The sequence below is a fragment of the Polyergus mexicanus genome, unplaced genomic scaffold, assembly GCF_030449975.1.
Source record: "Polyergus mexicanus isolate NDT 795.1 unplaced genomic scaffold, iyPolMexi1.0 SCAF_19, whole genome shotgun sequence".
NCBI classification, from domain to species: Eukaryota; Metazoa; Arthropoda; class Insecta; order Hymenoptera; family Formicidae; genus Polyergus; species Polyergus mexicanus.
The window spans coordinates 4276522-4297478 of NW_027223339.1; the positions used below are offsets into that span (position 1 = coordinate 4276522).

Here is a 20957-nt window from a genome sequence, read left to right on the forward strand (position 1 = left end):
AGATGGTGTCATTGTTTTGACCTTGAATGGCATCGTTAAGGTCAAGTCAAGGACACCTTTAATTTCTTAAATGGATCCCCCTATTTTTTATTGCATATTCTTATAGCTTACCTCGAGAGCTTTCCAAAACACTATAATAAAGTATTTCTTCATTAAGTACTTTTTGAGTTATTTTATATTTTAATCTGACATATTTTGATATAAGAAATTAAATATCTTGTAAAATATTTAATTTAATTTTCTTAAAAACAATTATTTTTTATACTAATTGATTTGTCTCATTATTTTGTATATAAAAGTATTACAGTAAGATTATCGAAAACTAAATATTTTACAAGATATTTAATTTTTTATATCAAAATATGTCAGATTAAAATACAAAATAACTCAAAAAGTACTTAATGAAAAAATACTTTATTATAGTGTTTTGGAAAGCTCTCGACATAAACTATAAGAATATGCAATAAAAAATAGGGGGTTCCATTTAAGAAATTGAAAGTGTCCTTGACTTGACCTTAACGATGCCATCCAAAGTCAAACCAATGACACCATCTTATGTTCCCCTTATACAATTTTTGTTGAAAACATTTTTCTCTAAAATGCTTAGTTTTTGAAAGAAAAGGGGTGGTCTAGGACACCGTGTATATATATATATATATATACAGGGTGTGCAGCGGCGCACACTACCAGGCGCGTAGCTTACCGACGTGCACCTGGCTAAAGTTCAGCGCTGATTGGACAGACATTACTCAATAATAACTTCTTTATCAAGCGTTATAAAAAAAATAATAGAGTACTTTTCGACTCAATTTAGTCTACTCTATCTGCACACGAGTGTTGTCCTAAATTATCTGGGACACCCTGTATATATATCCCAGACAGCACAAAAATATCCTCAGGATCATCCTGAATATGTCCAGGACGGTTCAGGACATTTGTAGGATGTTTTAAGATATATTATTATAAATATATTTATAAAAATTTAATATGCATACATAATTATTTTTAGTTGTGTCAGCTATTTAATATAATTTAGAAATCTTAAGTATTATAATAAGTATTAATGTCCTATAAATGTCCACTGGATAACCCCTGGATCATCCAGGCTGGATGTCTGTAGGATATATCTGCCCTGTCTATTATATTGGATGTCTTTTGGATTTCCAGAGGACATATACATGTGCAATTAATTGTTAACATTAATTTCGTTTAATATTAATAATTGAATTTGATGCGCACATTTTCATATATCCAAAATTATTATTTATTTAATATTTCATGAGAAATGTTACTATTCGCAACATTCCAAAAATTTTACAAACAATAGTATTCAACCGCTAGTTCGTTTATTTACCGCTATGCGACACGCGAACTCGTATTTGAGATTTGGTCATGAGAATTATATAAAGCTTGCAAAGAGCAACTGACAGGAAATTATGAATGTAATTATTTTCTATTAGTTCAATTTCTGATGCAATCCCAACATAGGGAATTCAGATATTGGATTGTTTAGAAAATATTACACAACTCAAACCCGGGAGCCAAACCTAAAATATTCATGTACAGCACGAAAGCCTCAAATATTAAAGAACGGTGAACTATTTTTAATAGATTTTTAATATTGGCAGTAAATAACAAAACATAATTTTAATTTATATTTAAATTTTAAAATTTGCTCCTTGAAACATACGAAAAATATCCCTAACATATCCTATAAAAATCCTTAGGATGTTCCACAGGATCTCCCTGGATTCTCCAGAGGTTAATATACGACTATCATTTACTCTTCCTCAGGACATCCAGAGATCTGAGGATTACAATGGGATATCCTGAGGATATCCTACATGTATGTCCTGGATGCCCTTTGGATGTCCTAAGAACATCCTTGTGCTGTCTGGGCGAATAGTGCGCCGCATAGCTGTAAGCGAATAAACTATACTATTTCAATAAATTATATGAATGCTGAAAGCTGCAGATTCTGTTTGATTTCTACTGCCGATAGTGCCGATTTGCCATCAAATTGCGCGCGCGCAGATCTTGCTCGATTTCTGCCGACAGCCTGATGTCAAGTCATGTTAGCAGATCCTGCTCGATTTCTGCTACCAATCTACCGTCAGATTGCGCGCGCGCAGATCCTGCTCGATTTCTGCTATCAATTTGACATCAAATTGCGTTGTGCAGATCCTGCTCAGTTTCTGCTGGCTATCTGCTATAATAATTCTATGCAAATCCTGCTCGGTTTCTGCTACTGATCTGCTGTCAAATTATGTCAGCAGGTTTTGTAACATTTCTGCTGACATTCTGCTATCATTATCTGATATAACAGACTTTGTATACAATTTGGAATCTTTCTGCTGACAAAAATTTGTAGCAGACGTTTGGCAAAATCTGTTCGGACAGACTTGGCTATCTGGGTAGATAATAAGATAATCATGGTTGCAATAAATTTGCTTAATTTTTTAATGACAGAAAATAATAGTGTAATAAGCGAAAATACTTACTGTCCTCAAAATTATGTCGATAGTGAAGACAACACAGGACAGATTACACAAGGTGCATGGAGGTTTAATCTAAATAATGTAAATAATTTGCGACGTACTAATATACATAGACATAGAGCAATAAGAGAAGCATATATTCAAAGAGATATTCTATCTGAATATTTGTCATCACCACAAGGTGAAGTATCATGGCAAATAGAATATATTTATAGGGGATTTAACAGAGATATATCATAAAAATAACTTTATAAACTTTTATAAACTTTATTTTATATATTATATAAACATACAATAAAATATTTTATGCATATGTATTTTTTATAACTATATAATAAAACCTTTTATATCATAGATTATACAACATTTTCATAATCTGACCCTTTAATTGAGTTTTTTGAGGTTCCGAGGTTTTTCTTAATTGGCATGCAACTGCTTTAACAAAAATTTCATCTTCATCCATTTCAGTTACATTAGGGGATATTTTATTCTCAGTTTTGTTTTCTACATGCGATGAAACCACTGACGTTAATCTTAAAAAAGATTCTTCTATTTTATTATCTGTTAAGGGTGTGCGTTTAATTTTTTTGGTAAATCTTTTTGGTGGATTAGATGATATGCCTGACGAAGAGCCAAGAGACAATGCTGGAGATACTGATTCTCGATCAAGTTGTGATAAAATTATTTCATTATGTGAAGCTTTTGAATGTGCTGCTGGAGGAACTGTTTTGTTTTTTAATAATGTTTCTGAACATTCTAATGGAGAGAATATTTCATTGTTATTAAATGCATCTGGGCTATGTGGTGAAGGAAAATCATCATTGCTATCAAATGATTCTGAAGAAGAAAGTGAGGAGGAAGAATGTGTTAATATTAATTCATCTTCAGTATTGATATATAAAGGTTTGTATAATTCTGAAAATTTTATACTTGTTATAATATCTGCAGGTGCAGGATTAATAGAAGATGGTCTGCGTTGGTTCCACATATTTATCTAGGAATAAGTATCACTATTATGTGAGCAAGATGTCAGAACTGAATGAGAATAGGAGCGTAATGCAGAAGGTATCGATGAACTAGCGGAAGCTACTGTTGCTGATGCATTCACAGTCTTTAACACTGGTTTAGGTAATTTATTGATTATATCATTTTCGTTACTTGATCGAATCTGATTCCTTGATATATTTGAGGATCCTGCAATTAAAATTATATTTAAAATAATAACCCACACAATATTTTCTAAACAAATATTATTAGCTGTCTACTAAATATAAACTTACCTAACTTTTCTGTTGATTCACTCGTCTTGATTGGATGTATTTGTTTGGAAGTCAAGTGCGATATATTAGTTATAGATCTGAATAAAATCATTTAAATCATTCAAACATAGGATTACATAAACGTTTTACAAATATATTAATATAACTATATAAGAGTTCGATAAAAAAAACTTACTTCCTACTCTTGACAAATTTGAACAAAAAATTCATTTGTTCGTATAAAGGAAATGATTGCCTCATTGTACTTTCACTTCCACTTCTTGTTTCTATTTCTCGTAATTTCTTCTCACGAGAGTATCGCTCGCGTAGTCTTGCTCATCTCGTTTGACAATCTGAAGCTAAAAGATACAGAAAATATAAATAAATCTATTATATTAAATATATATACATAAGAAATATATTGTAATTATTAGAATAAGACATGAAAGATATTATATGACTGCACACAATACTGATATAAAAGATAAAAATGTATTCTATACCTGTTGCGTTTAAGATTTCTCCTATTTCCTTCCATGAGTTATTTCTTTTTATAATATCTTTAAAATCTTTTGATTCTTTATCATAAAGATGCGGATAACCTTTAACCAGATCTATCAATAAAGAATCTTCCTCTCTCGCAGTCATTGCATTAAGCATTCTGCTTTCATCTTCATCTTCTTCATTTTTTCTTTTTTTAATAAAATAATTATTATGATCTTCCATTTTAGCGTCACTAATTTATTTATTAAATGCAGTCTTGATCTACTGGACACTTGGATTCGGATAGTGAATGAATGAATACGTACGATACGATGGAACTAGTTTGTTATCGTGGCGGAAACTCGCGTAGCATATGATTGGTTGTGCATAAATTATATGCATAGAAATTTCGTTCTTATGGATTTTTTCATTTCTATGCACATGTTTATGTTCATGCTTATATGATATGCTATGTAAATCAATATGGCGATTTTATGTTCGATGTTCATTGGTCCAGACGGTCTTATGCTATGCATATGCAGCTATGCCAATTTGTGTGCGATAGCCTTTAACGCTCGACACTCGACTTTTGACGTTGCCATGTAAAGCCACCTTTAGGTAGTAAATATGCATGTATAAGTGTACGCAACGCTGACAATGTTGACGTTTAATTTATCGTCGCTACGAATATTATGTGGATTCAACTTCAACGGATAATGCCAGTAATCTCTTCCTAGTGGTGTAACATCGCGCGATTGCGTCCTCGTGTGACGAGATTCGCGAGTCGTGAGATTTCACGAGTCGTGAACATGCGATCTTTGTACACACCAGGGCTTTGGCTCGATGCACGACACGCCATGTTGGTTTGAAAGAATATCTTCTGAGTCGGTAGAATCTATTTAGCGAGCGTATCGTTTTTCATATATCGCGAATGAACTCAGTGTGATACGTACTCCAGACGATGGAAGAAACAAAGATTATCTATCACATGGATGATGAGGAGACACCGTACCTGGTAAAGCTCAATATATCGCCAGAGAGGGTAACCCTGGCAGATTTCAAGAACGTTTTAAATCGGCCGAATTACAAGTATTTCTTCAAGTCAATGGACGATGACTTCGGGTAAGTGGCAATATTATGCATTCCATTATATTGCTAATTTGTTGTTTTGTATATGCCATGTTATGTAACATTATGTTACGTTATATTAAATTCTACATTTGTTACGCACGACAACAAATTGTTCTTTTAATGCGAATCATTGTCCTGACAATCGTATTGTTAACACGTTCGCGTGTGCATATACACATCCGTCATATCTATCTATCTATCTACCTACGCATTCTTCTAACTTACGATTTATTAGTAATATCGATATCAGCGAATAATTTTTTAGTTCCCTTGTTACGATGTTATGTAGATGATTGAATAATATTTTTTAAAGCGTAAAGCCCGTATCAGACTACGCATTGAAAATTGATATTCAAGATTGAAATTTGACCAATTAGGACAAAGAAATTTTAGTCCCTTTTATTCTGATTAGTCAAATTCCAATCTTTAATCTTCAATTTTCAATGCTTAGTCTGATACAGGCATAAGGTGTATTATTACTCGTACTATCTTGCAATCTACTTATACAACAGTATAATCCTTATGCTACTTTAAACAAATTGATAGACCTTTGTTCCATGGTAACGATATAACACATCTTTACAATGATTAGAAAAACACAATCATGATACATATTTAAAAGTTGACTTTGTTAAATATATATTTGTAAAATAATGTACAGAGAAATAAGGATTATTAACAACTTTATTATATATTTGTTAATCCTTAATAGCAAATCAAAAATTGTTATTATAGGTTTGATATTAATAATACATGTTTCTGTATTAAATTTACTTTTTTTTCTTGTTATATTAGCGTGGTAAAAGAGGAAATTATAGATGATGATGCTCATCTGCCATGTTTCAATGGTCGAGTTGTCTCTTGGGTAAGGTTCACAATAATGTATTTCTTTTTGAATAGATATTTAAATTTTTAAACAAAAAATAGAAACTCTGACAAAGTAAAAAGTATCATATTTTAATATTTGGCCTCTCTATGAATCAGATATAAAATATGACACATGTATGTGCATGTTTTTATTCTTATAGTGGAGTATTCTCTATTTAAATTATATTTTAATAAATATGTTATTTAATGAAGCGATACTTTATGATAGCTGGTATCCGCCGAAGGTAGCAATGTCTCGGATGGTGCATCCCAGTGTACAGACTCTATGGCACACAGTGAAGCAAAACATGATCGTGCAGATCATATGACTTCTGGACATGGTAACAGGGGAACAGCTCCACTTTCACACGATGACACATTGACAGAGACGGAAAGTATTATAAGCAGTCGACAAGGACATCATTTACATAAAAGTTCGAGACATCATTCAGAAAAATATGAAAAGTACAATAAATATAATGGTATGTTACTATTAGAGAGATGTGACATTTTTATTAAATATTAATGTATATATTTTGTGTTTTATATTTAACTTATTTCACATATTTATAAAAAAGCTTATAGATAAACATTCTTATACGTTAGAACATTTATGACAACGAGAGATATTTAACATGAAATACTTTTTTTTCATATTATTTTAAATTGTGAGAAATTTCACAGGACTTCGTATAAATGGTCATTCGAAACATCGCTCTGGTCATGGATACGAAACTGCTTCCATTTTGAGTTCAGATTTAGAAACAACAACTTTTTTGGAATCTGACGACGATGCGAGTAGTCGTATCACATCGACGACAGGTCGGCACACTAATATGAGTAGCACAGTTGATAGAGGCACTCTGGGTATGAGTAAATTGAAACAATATGAAAACATGTTATTAAGATTCCTTATAAAATCTTATTTTGTATCCATATCTTGAATACAAAACTATGTAGCTAAAAAATTTTTTGTTTTATTTTGGCATACAAGAAACGCGAATCCATAAATTTTTTTTTTACAGATCGACGTCGACCACAAAGAAGACGGCGGCATAGATTACCACCCATGTCGCGAACATCATCGTTTAGTAGTATTACTGACAGTACAATGTCTTTAAATATTATAACTGTTTCACTGAATATGGATACTGTTAATTTCCTTGGTATTAGTATTGTTGGGCAAAGTAACAAAGGTGGAGATGGAGGAATATATGTTGGTTCAATAATGAAAGGGTTAGTATGCATATTTCCATCAAAATTTACTTACATGTTAGTAAAGTCATATTTAATTTAAAATTGTGTTAAATCTTTCACGATGATTTAGGAATATAAAGTAAAATATCTCTGTTAAACTATCGGGTATTATTTAATATGATACCTGTAAGTGAATAATTTAAAATGTTTATTAATAATCTCTGTACTAAATCATGTGGGAACAGAGCAGATTCTGTACTTTTGCTTTATGTTATAGCTAGTATTTCTCAGTAAGACTGATTGTACCACAAATATGATATTTACAATCAATGTGTTATAAGTGTTATAAGTGATTTTTACTATACAACTTGTCTATGTTTGCTGTACAACTTGTCTGAAATAGGGGAGCAGTTGCTTTAGATGGTCGAATAGAACCTGGTGACATGATTCTCCAAGTCAATGATATTAATTTCGAAAATATGTCTAATGACGAAGCAGTGAGAGTATTACGCGAAGTAGTGCAAAAACCAGGGTATGTGTATTAATTATGATATATATCAGTGCTCGAAATTAGATGCCCTTTTGGGCCGATATCTGAGGCGACGCCTACAATTCTCCCACTACCGTTCGAGGATCGACGGCCAAGCCGCCGATTGCGCGTGTTACGCTGTGCCTCAGGAGAGTCCCTATATAAAAAATATGCTGGAATCGTACCTTTCGCTAAATCGTCATTAAAATTATCCTTGCTAGAGGATATTTAATTATTTATGAAAATAATTTTTATTTTTATAAATAATTAAATATTAAAATTTCTATTATTAATATATTATATGTATATGTAATCTATTATACACATATATATATTATATATATTATAATAATATATTTGAGACAATAATATATAATAATTATAATTTTGATAATAGCTTTCTATTAGGAATAGGCCTACTGGAGAAATCACTTTAAAAAAAACATATCCGTCAACTATTAATACCTCATGGGTGATGTGGAAATTATCAAAATTGTAATTATTATATATTACTATCTAACATATATTATTATACATATATAATATATGTATATGTGTATAATAGATTACATATAATATATTAATAATAAAAATTTTGATATTTAATTATTTATAAAAATAAAAGTGAATCTAGCAAGGAAAATTTTAATGATGATTTGGCAAAAGATACGATCCCAGAATATTTTTTATATAGGGATTCTCCTGAAGCACAGTTACCCGCGCGATCGGCGGCTGTCGAGCCTCGAACGGTAGTGGAGAAATCGTATATCTTTTTAATTATATAATTATTTATTGAGAATGTAAAGTTATATTATTCCTTATACTTTCTTTCTAGACCAATAAAACTTGTAGTTGCAAAATGTTGGGATCCAAATCCTAAAGGTTATTTTACGATACCTCGCACAGAACCGGTACGTCCTATCGATCCTGGTGCATGGGTAGCGCATACGGCCGCTATACGAGGTGAAGGTTTTCCGCCTCGCCCACCAAGTGCCACAACATTAACTTCAACATCGAGCAGTCTTGCAAGCACGCTGCCAGATACCGAACGTAAGTTATATGAAATGATTTAACGCTAAATTTTCTTATTAAATTAAATTTCCCCATTAAATCAACGAAATGTAAATTTTCAATATTAAATGTTATTACAATAAAACATCAATTCTTAAATTAATTAAAAGTTTAATACGCTTTTAAGTGAAAGTTTATATTTTAAATTAAAGAAAAAGATTCTCATTTTAAATTGTTTTAAACTTCGGAAAGATATTAATTTTTCAAAATATTTTTTCTTAAAAGAAAGAAAAAATTATTCAAAATTACTTAAAAATGGAATAGATGAGAAAGTGCAAAAGAAGCGATTCGATAGATTCTATGTATACTGAATTGACATATTTGATTCAGGACCATTAGAAGAACTTCATTTAACAGTCAACACCGATATGCCGACAGTAGTACGAGCAATGGCTCGATCTGATTCAGGCTTAGAGATACGCGATCGAATGTGGCTTAAAATTACCATTCCAAATGCATTTATCGGTGCGGATGTTGTGGACTGGCTGAATACGCATGTAGAAGGATTTATTGATCGGCGCGATGCTAGGAAATATGCATCGCTTATGTTAAAAGCTGGCTTTATTCGGCATACAGTGAACAAAATCACATTTTCTGAACAATGCTATTACATTTTTGGTGATCTATGTTCAGCGATAAGTAGCATGAAATTAGATTGTGATACAGTTGGTCCCTTGCCACCGCCAAATGCTTGGGACATGCCTTATTCGGGAACATATGCACCACATTCAGCGACTGGTTATAGTCCCATGCCATTTAATTTCACAAATGAGCCCACTGTCTATGGTTACCATCGAGAAGAGAGCGTGCATAGTGGTTCAGGTAAAACTGAGCATTTCTTTTATTTGTTTTATATTTAATAAACAAATTGTTTTCCCAAAACATATATTTTATGTATGTATATTGATATAAATAGGTGGTAGCAGTGCAGGTAGTGAACGTATATGCAAAGAACCTATTCACGATTTAAAATCGTGCTCTTCAGCATCAGAATCAGAATTACATAATCCATCGATGCCGTCAATGCCAAGCAAAAATTCCGGCAATGGTAATGGATCGAATGGTAAAAGATCTAACGGAAGTCGCAGTCGTTCTAGTGGTTCCGAACAATCTGTTCAAACAGGAACAGGATCAGGGAATCAACAGAATCAACAAGATTTATCTGGTAGTAGACAGTCATTTCGCATTGCAATGGGGAATCCTTGTGAATTCTTTGTCGATGTTATGTAGATGTTGTAAATAGGAAAAATATGTAGTACACGATATAACTAACTATGTCGTGAATAAATACTTTGAATTGTTTTATTTGTGCGAGCATGCATTATATCATCATTCTATGTTTGCAAAATGAAAATTAACAAATATTAGAATTTTCTTTTTTCAGATTTTCTTATATTTATTATTGTTTATATTTTTCTATCTTCTATTAATAAATTATTACAAATCTATCATGCATACAAAATTCATGAATAATTGCTATTGCTTCTCTCATATTCAAAGTATTTATTCACTAATTCGATTTTAAGAATAGGATCTAAAAAGTTTTTAATTCATTTCATATCTTTACATTATCGTTTGTATTTCATTCCGATTCTGCATCTTGCATAACAGTATTTTAAAAAGTTGCATTTGTAAGGTTGTTTCGAGATATATTTTGCATGTAATAGAGAAATATAATTTGAAGGTGTTACATTACAATATAATATCTAAGCAGGCAAAAAAAAAGTGTCTTGTTTTATATATACAGTAAGTTATAGAACTTACAAATGCTTGTTTATTCTCTCGTGTAATATTTGGTATGTTAAATTGACATCTTTCCTCTTTTTGTTCGTTATTACATATCTATATAAATAATATAAGCAGTTTTATGTTAATATACTATGCCATTAAAAAAAGTCTTTGATATATACATTGTAATTATAATTACATATTAATAAGAGTGTGTAAAATTTGTATGAGAGAATCCGAAATGAGCATCAAAGCATAAATTTCGTCCTGATAACAACAAAATGTTCTGCCTGCATGATGGATCTTCTATTCTAAAACTTGTTTAGTAATTTATTTCCTGTGTTTCACAGTACTATAAAAATGTAATTACACAGACGAATGTTTCTTTACTACAATATGTTATTATATATTTACACACAATTATGCACGCTTCATTGCAAGTGTAATGTTATGTAACTATGATATGGTAATCATTAGCAGCACAATTGCACAAGACAAAGCACATAAATGATCATATAAATAACATGGTTTACTTCAATGAATGGTTCAAATGTTATTAAGATTTGCAACAATCTTTCTGCATATGCATGTAATTTATATCATATATACATATATTATGTCATATATATGTATATATATAGGGAGATATGTGTATATATCTATTAATATTTTTTAATTGATTGCGTTTTAGGATTGTCTACGACAATGGGGCAGCTATTTCTTTAAAATCGAGAAGATATTATTTCTAAATATCCTCCCAACCTTTCTTACAAATAATTAATTTATTTTTATTTTGAAAATATTTGGTACATTACGTAAAAATACCCATGTGTATAGAAATTATTTGTCCTCGTTAAATTGTTAACTGGTTAGAAAAAAAACCAAAAAATTTTTACGACGTCCACATATGCGGACTTTTATACATAGTGCGTGTACTCATTGATTAAAGTTTTTATATATTAAATCGTTAAATCTCGAAAGTATAAATCGAACTATTTACAATATACGACATATCAAATTCAATAAAATGTACATATATACAAATTACGCTCATACTAAATGTGCCATCTTATCAATGTTAGAAGTATAGAAAAAGCTGCAAGATTCAATTTATATAGATGCTTGCAAATATGTATGTCCTTAGATTATTTTATTATTATTGTTACACTCATATTTTGCAATTAATAATACAACTTTCATATATGTTTTAAGTTTTTAAATATTACTTTAATATTGTCGACATGCAAAACTTGTTTACGTATGTCTTGTCATTATGTCAAATTTATTTAGTACATTGCTATAAAGAGAAGATGTCTTTCTATGTGCTCAATTTTATACTCTTCTAATATAAAAAGGGATATATTATTATATATATATACAGTGTGTCGAGCACAAAAGAGTTATGAATTCCTATGATATAATGTTGTACATGTTAAAGTCACTCTTTTTTTTCTTCTTAATAATATAATCATGGCAAGAAATATTTTTAATTTTATTTTTTGCACATTATTTATATAGAAAAAGTAAACATTAGTTTGTGTGTACAATATGCTCCATCATTTGATGATACAGTAATAGCCAAATATAGCTTCATGCAGATATATATACCTGTATATGTATGGTGTATGTACATTTGATAAACGTAGAAACACACACACACATATATGTATGTATGTATATATATGTATATTCAAAAAAATATTTTGAAACATATATAAAATATCTTTTATTGATTAGAAATATAAATATTTCAACAAAAGCTTAAATATTTTGACAAAAAGCTTTGTTTCATTATTAATTGTTAAATTTTATCTGATATTTTATTATGAAGCTATATTTGTGTGCAATGTAAACGTTATGCAATTTTCCTAATTAATACAATTACATGTTTTATTTATATAATATAAATGATTGTATGACTCGTTAATTTTTTCTCTTATACGATCAGATTCAATTCAATTCAATTTTTTTTTTTTAATGCATTTATGTATATTATTTATCGTCGTATCAATATTTCGCGGAAAATTGCATATGATAGTTTATGTGAATTATGAATTACATACATTTAATAATTATAATAAACTATAATTAACTTAATAACTATTAATAAACTATAATTTGAATATTTATAATAAGCGGATATACAAAACTTGTCGATTTATGTCACATAATGACAATATCAATAATTTTATTGTATGTAAATCCCATATATACTTATGTTACAGATAGATTGTGCAATACATTTAACAAATCTTAAGACTCTAGTTTTACCATTTGTTGCATAATAATTTACCATTGCAAACAAATGAAGTCAGTATAGATTTTTCTGAAATCGTACATTTATCAATTAAAAGTTTTTTAGATTGCCTTTTACTATTTGTATCGCCTCCCTATTCTGAAAAAAAATCTATTAAAAGTTTTCATGCTTTTGATCATTATATCGCTAGTATGTACATATATTGCACCATCTCAGACATGTAACCGAGATATTTTTGTGCTTTGTGCTGCGCGCTGATGGTTGATGCAGGACGGCGTCTGCACGAGGAGACTCATACACAAACTAGTGATTTGGACAACAATAGCAGAGATGATATCTGTGAGTGCAATTTTATTTTATCAAGACACGTAACACAGTTCAACAACAAAAAAGTATCGGAACGGGACTGGTCGTTCCTTATAGGCTTTTGGACGCTGAACACGAATCCGGTTTCGAAATTGCTCCATCATGTCAGAATTTTGAGATATTTGCAATTAAAGTTGCAAAAAAGGTTGTTTTCACGAATTTTATTATATTAAAACTACAATATGTGACGTGCTGTGGAGAAGTTTTATTGCAATCAAAATAAAATATGTTGTTAGGACTTTCAATCCTCAAAAGGAATTTTTGCTATCGGTCATGGTTAATAAGATATTCATAGTTAAATATGGGATGTATTGCAGAAGTTAGCTGCGACTTAGGTCATTGACGATTTACCAAATAGCTTTCAATTATATTTATTTAAACTTAAGAGTCTTTTAGATCGCTGAATACGAATTCAATGTCAAATTCAAAATGGTGTATTCAATATGATGGATATCAAAACTTAAAAAATGTTTAGGTTATAATCTAAATATTTGAGTGCACCATTTTGAATTTGACAATTTTGACATTGGTCATAAACAACTTTTAACTTTAAATAATAATTGAAAGCTATTTGATAAATCGTCAATGACCTAAGTCACAGCTAACTTCTGCAATACATTCCATATTTAACAATAAATTCCAGTAAACACAAAGTAACAGTAACATAACATTAATGTTATAATTTCCTACTCAACAATGTAATTGTTATGTACAAGGCATGTTACATTGTTGAGTGGAAAACTATAATATTGATGTTATAGTACTTTTGCTTTGTGTTTACTGGGATATCTTAGTAATCATAACCCACACCAAAAATTCCTTTTGAGGATTGAAAGTTCTAACAACATACTTTATTTTGATTGTAATAAAACTTCTCCAGTACATCACATATTGTAGTTATACTATGACAAAGTTCATGAAAATAGCCTTTTTTGCAACTTTAATTGCAAATTTCTCAAAATTTTGATGTAATGGAGTAATTTCGAAACCGAATTCGTATTCAGCGTCCAAAAACCTATAAGAAACTAATCCCGTTTCGGTGTTCAAAAAAGGCCTTTTTTGTTGAACGATGTAATAGTTCGCTATACTTTTTACGCAGTTTTTCGCTCAATTTATATCATTAAGTTTGATCATTGGTCGTCTACACAGCTAAAAATAATTCCATTACAATTTTTATGCGTGTATTTTATTAGCAGTGTTTACTTGCTAAAGTCGTTAAAAGTAATAGATATATAGTTTTTTTCCATGTATATGCGACATAGTTTTAATTCGGAATGCTTTTTATTATCTGTTTTATATAAATCTAGCAATTATGTAATTTGCAAAACTTTGTTTGCTTGATTGTACTTTATATTCACTTATATTTACATTATATTAGAATATGAAGTGTTTTTATTTTTTGCAGATGAGGAAGATATTTTGGAGTACCAGTTTCTACATAAGTGAGAAGATCTTTTTTGATGTATACGCATAATGATGGTAATATGAGTCAAACAAATGATCAAGGTATATTTCCATTGACTTTTCATTAGTTGGATGGAAATAACACATATGCGAAACATATATTTATATATTTAATAGGCCAATTTTGATATCATAGAAAGTAAAAAATTAAAATTTATAATTATGATTTATATATACGTATATTATGGTTTATATATACGTAAAAAAAAATATATATATATATAACGGCTATACATAATAAAATTAAGACTATAAAGATATTATCGTGGTAATTAAAATTTGCTTAAGAATGTTAGTATAACCTACATTTTATTTTTTTCTATTAAAACATTTGCATTTTTCTAAAAAAAAAGAAAGAATGATAGAATATTATATAAATTAATTCCCGCGCATATACTTAATAAAAAGAAATACATTTATACATGATATCGAGATCAGGGATATGTAAGCAAACAATTGAAATGCAAATTATATTTAAAGGAAAAAAGTTACTCGCGTATCATTCTGTCACATCGTTTTTGATGTAATTTTTTTTTCCGATTTTAATTTATACATTATGAATATAAAGTCGATAATACATAAACAAATTGTAAAAATAGAATTGTGTGATTGATAAAAGCGTTTCCTATTTATGTAAATTGACGTACACGTGTCGTGCACACGATATATGTATAATATGAGCTGAGATTAAAAATTTCAAATGTTTGTCAAATATTAAACAATTTTTATCGCCATTTAACCGGATTTATATAGCAAATACAAGTTAGGGCCAATTTCGCCAAGTCCGGTTAGATGAATCGACGATTAAAATTAACAGGATGACCAACAGAAAATAGAGGTGAAGGAAAACCAAGCATTCATGTCATTTCAGTTAACCACCCTGCTAATTTTAACCGGTTCATCTAAACGGACTTAATGAAATTGGCCTTTAATAAATTTGTAAAATTAAATATCAGAGCCACTGACGAGATATCATTAAAGACCGGTGGTCTTATGGGATTTAGTGTGACTGAAAAAAAAACTCGCTGCGCGTTATTTTAGTTCATCCAGTTATTGTTTTATTATCAAAAATGTATAGATCTTTTATATAACTGTCTCAAAAACAACAAAAACATTTTATTGTAGATTTACTGTTTTATTATCGACAATGCAAAGATTTACTTACCTCCAGTAGCGCGTGGCGAGTTTTTTTCCATCAGTAATATGCTAAATCCTATAAGACCATCGTCACCAGAAATAAGTTGGCGCTGGAAGTTTATATTTTTTAATAATTAATAGCTCAAATGATTGCTCCTTAATTGCTCCGTTAGAATCCACGATTGCTCCCCTTTTAAAATTAATAGTTTTTGAAATATTTACAAAAAACGTAAAATTTATCATTTTCACTCAAAAACATATTTCCAATAATTTTTTGCAATTATATCCAGTATGAAACGATTGCTCCTTAATTATTTCATATTGCTCCGTCATTATTTTTATGATTTATTGCATTTTTTATCAAAAATTAACAAATTAATCATTTTCTAAGCGACGCCGTCACCACCTATCGGCCGCCTATCGGAACTATATGGCTCAGCAGTGAACGGCGAGAATATTCAAAAATAATATAACAGCTCGATTGTTTATAACTATATCTCAAAGAGAGAGAGAGAGAGTTTAATTAACGTTTCTTATTGATTTTTTGGTAGAATAATTGCACCTCGCTTGCTCTATTATGATATTTGCAATCGCTCCACTTGTATAATTAATATTTTTATGATATAAATATTAGCAAAAAAACCATTTTCTTGTAAAAACATATTTTCCGTAGTCTATTGCAAATATATCCAATATAAAACAATTGCTTCTTAAGCCCGTATCAGACTACGCATTAAAGATTGAGATTCAAGATTCAAGATTGAAATTTGACCAATCAGAACAAAGAAATTTTAATTCTTTTTGTTCTGATTAGTCAAATTTCAATCTTTAATCTTCAATCTTTTATTTTCAATGCGTAGTCTCTGATACGGGCTTCAAGTGTGGTCTTGGCCACCGATGAGATATATCATTAAAGACCGGTGGTCTTACGGGATTTAATGTGACTGAAAAAAAAACTCGCTGCGCGTTATTTTAGTTCATCCAGTTATTGTTTTATTATAAAAAATGTATAGATCTTTTATATAACTGCCTCAAAAACAACAAAATAAATATTTTATTGTAAATTTACTGTTTTATTATCGACAATAAGATTTACTTACCTACAGTAGTGCGTGGTGAGTTTTTTCCAGTAATATCCCAGTCAGCCAGGTCTGTTCTAACAGATATTGCCAAGTGCTTGCTACAAATTATTGTCAGCAAAAAGGCTACAAATTTGGTACAAGAGTTGTTATTACCGATTAAGCTGGCAGATTGCCGGCAAGAATCAAGCAAAGCTTGCTAACATAACTACACAGCAAATTGGCGGCAGAAACCGAGCAAAGCTTGCTGACATGACTGACATCAGATTGTCGGCAAAAACTGAGCAGGATCTAGAGTGCGCAATTTGATGGCAAATTGGCAGCAAAAACCGAACAAAATCTGCAGCTTATTACAAAGTATTATAAAATAGTTCAGTCGCTTATCGCTATGTGGCGCGTTATTCATTATCTATACCCGTATTCAAATTCTTGTCATGAGTGTATATAAAGCCTACAAAATACTAATAATATTATAATATATATATTTTTATCAGTTCAATTTTTGACACAATTCTTATACAGGAAATTCAGATATTGAATTGATTTTTTGCAAATTGGACAGATAATTGTTCGATTTTCACTTATTCAAACAATTTCTGTCCAAAAAGATCTTTAATTTTATAAATTAAGTTATTTGAATTTACCTATATGTTTTAACATATTAATATATGATTTTATATAATGTCTAATTATCTAATGATCATTTTATGATCAAAACTTATCATCATTTTGTTACTTAGGGTTAAGGCTTTAAATCTATTTAAATATATACTTTTATATGAATGGCCAAAAGTTGCAGAATTTGTTCGGTTTTTGCTGACAATCTGCTATCAGATTGTCTTGCGCAGATCTTGGTCGATTTTTGCCATCAATTTGGCGTCAAATCATGTCAAGCTTTGCTCGGTTTTTGCCGTCAATTTGCTGTCAGGTTATGTCAACAAGCTTTGTCACCAAAACACAAGCTTAATGCGGACACAGATGGCACTGGATTTGTTACCAAGTTTTGAGCGAATTTGATGCCAATTTGGCAACAATTTGTTATCAAATTGCTTACTGGGATGCTAAATCCTATAAGACCATCGGTCTGTAATAATATCTCGTCGGTGTTTTCGATAATAAAATAATAACTGGGGTGATATAAAATAACCCTATGAATTAAATAATTTGTGTAATTATCTTCGATTCAATCAAACGGCCGTTAATATCAACATTCTTCAATTACCTCTGGGCCCACCAGGCCCACTTGACGGTCACAAAAATTTACCCAGGACTGACGGTCTTTAATAGTATGTATCTCGTCGGTGTCTTGGCTCATCGTTATGCCCGTAAATGCCTTAAGCTCGTATTAGATTTATGCATTGAGATTGAAATTTGATCAATCAGGACAAGGAAATTTTAGTTCCTTTTATCCTGAATGGTTAAATTTCAATCTCAATGCATAAGTCTGATACGGACTTAAAGCATTTGCTGGTCCTTCTTGAGCAATGCATATAGTTTTTGATATCATACTGCGTACTCTTTTAAAATAATTAACATTAAATTTATCGGACGTAGCGATTGGCTATCGAATAGAGAATTTCTAAAGTCTCTATCGAGATTCTAAGAATTCTCCATCTGATTGCCAATTGATATATCCGACACACAAACATTTTATCGTATGAATATAATATCAGTCTTAAAGCTCGAATCAGACTACACATTGAAGATTGAGATCGTAGATTGAAGATTGAAATTTGACAATCAAGACAAAGAAATTTTAGTTCCTTTTAGTCTAATTAGTCAAATTCCAATCTTTAATCTTTAATTTTCAATCCATAGTCTACTACGGACTAATGCGGCGTCTACAATAGAGATTTTAAGCCCTAAGCCTTAAGAAATTGACCAATCACAGTCAAGTATGAAAAGAATACTTGATTAGTCAATTTCTTAAGACTTAGGGTTTAAAATCTCTATTGTAGACGCCGCTTTAAAACCATTGCACGTAAAAAAGTTTTAGTCATAATTGTAAAGCCGTAAGCAAATCGATCAATTACAGTTCAAACATTATTCTTATTACATTTTAGAATACTTGATTGTGATTGGTCGATTTGCTTGCGGCCTTACGATTACGACTAAAATTTTTGAATATGCAATGGCCTTAACGTGTTGAAACATGTTTGGTTCTGTCTAAGGACAGCAACGAACAACGCCTAAAGCCCGTATCAAACTATGCATTGAAGATTGAGATTCAAGATTAAAATTTGACCAATCAGGACAAAGAAATTTTAATCCCTTTTGTTCTGATTAGCCAAATTTCAATCTTTGATCTTCAATCTTCAATTTTCAATGAATAATCTGATACGGCCATAATGATGAGTCAAGACCACACTTAAAGCCCGTATCAGACTACGCATTGAAAATGAAAGATTGAAGATTAAAGATTAGAATTTGACTAATCAGAACAAAAAGGATTAAAATTTCTTTGTTATGATTGGTCAAATTTCAATCTTAAATCTTGAATCTCAATCTTCAATGCGCAGTCTGATACTTAAGAAGCAATTGTTTTATATTGGATATATTTGCAATAGACTACGGAAAATATGTTTTTACAAGAAAATGGTTTTTTTGCTAATATTTATATCATAAAAATATTAATTATACAAGTGGAGCGATTGCAAATATCATAATAGAGCAAGCGAGGTGCAATTATTCTACCAAAAAATCAATAAGAAACGTTGATTAAACTCTTCGAGATAAACAATCGAGCTGTTATATTATTTTTGAATATTCTCGCCGTTTACTGCTGAGCCATATAGTTCCGATAGGTGGTGACGGCGTCGCTTGGAAAATGATTAATTTGTTAATTTTCGATAAAAAATGCAATAAATTATGAAAATAATGATGGAGCAATATGGAGCAATTAAAGAGGTATCGTTTCATGCTGGATATAGTTGCAAAAAACTATTGGAAATATGTTTTTGAGTGAAAATGATAAATTTTATGTTTTTTGTAAATATTTCAAAAACTATTAATTTTAATAAAAGGGGAGCAGTTGAGGATTACGTTATATATTTATCTCAATCGCAACAGAATAATGAATTTACAATATTGTAAATATTGTAAATATTGTAAATATTGTACAATCTTGTGAGACGCAACCATATATTTTTATTGTCTCTCCAATTTTAATTAATAAAGATAATTTTTGCATGAGATTTTATTCTTGATGATACTATTTCGAACATCATGACAAGCTTTCTGAATACGATGATAAATCTTTATCATCGCTAGTAGTATATCGGTATAATCGATATGATCGAGAGCTAATCAGTAATATAAACTTCTTCATCATAAATGTGAATGTTTAAATATATTATGACATAAGTACACGTAATTATGACGTGAGCACATATTAAAATTTATATAAATATTAATATAAATTTATATAAATATTAATATAAATATTTATTCTTTGTCTTCAAAATATTGCAATAAAATTTTTTGATAGTTACAATATTTTGCATATTTATAATATACAAAGGGCTCCTTCATCGGCAATTTTCGTGAGAATACAACTAAAATATTTTATTTATTTACTACGATTATAAAACCATGTGCGCTGATCCTGCGCGTGCCTTCGTCGTGTAATGGCTGTCGCAGACCAGCGGCGATGATGCGACGCGCGATATCCAATGAGAGCTTTGCTTTTCGGAAAAAATAAAGCTCTCATTGGATATCACATGTTGCGTCATCACGCTGATTTGCAAGAGTCATAAAGATACTTTTACATGGCAGTGTTAAGGCTCCTGAGTAGTCGCCGCGGTCATATTGGAATGATGACGTCAGAAGCGAGAAATGACACGCTGAGAATTCTTGCGTGCAATTTTTAAATAAAAAGATATTTTAAGACTC

General features: G+C 30.4%; 1 protein-coding gene and 1 pseudogene across 5 annotated transcripts in view; one reads left to right on the top strand and one right to left on the bottom strand.

Moving 5' to 3' along the window:
• Positions 1-3242: 3242 nt before the first annotated feature.
• Positions 3243-4679, bottom strand: LOC138941518 (uncharacterized; annotated as a pseudogene).
• A 173-nt stretch (positions 4680-4852) lies between these two features.
• Positions 4853-20957, top strand: part of Dsh (Segment polarity protein dishevelled) — a 32667-nt gene continuing 16562 nt past the window's right edge. For 3 of the 5 annotated variants that reach the window (XM_070311111.1, XM_070311113.1, XM_070311112.1), the window contains exons 1-11: positions 4853-5362; positions 6167-6236; positions 6468-6720; positions 6923-7105; positions 7264-7474; positions 7839-7967; positions 8800-9014; positions 9366-9857; positions 9952-10200; positions 13291-13359; positions 14792-14892. In XM_070311111.1, the coding sequence (XP_070167212.1) occupies positions 5202-5362; positions 6167-6236; positions 6468-6720; positions 6923-7105; positions 7264-7474; positions 7839-7967; positions 8800-9014; positions 9366-9857; positions 9952-10200; positions 13291-13359; positions 14792-14832 (2073 nt within the window). In that variant the 5' untranslated portion in view covers positions 4853-5201 and the 3' untranslated portion in view covers positions 14833-14892. Of the gene's footprint in view, positions 5363-6166; positions 6237-6467; positions 6721-6922; positions 7106-7263; positions 7475-7838; positions 7968-8799; positions 9015-9365; positions 9858-9951; positions 10201-11454; positions 12171-13290; positions 13360-14791; positions 14893-20957 lie in introns of those variants that run through there. The other 2 variants (XM_070311114.1, XM_070311115.1) reach the window with 2 other exon arrangements.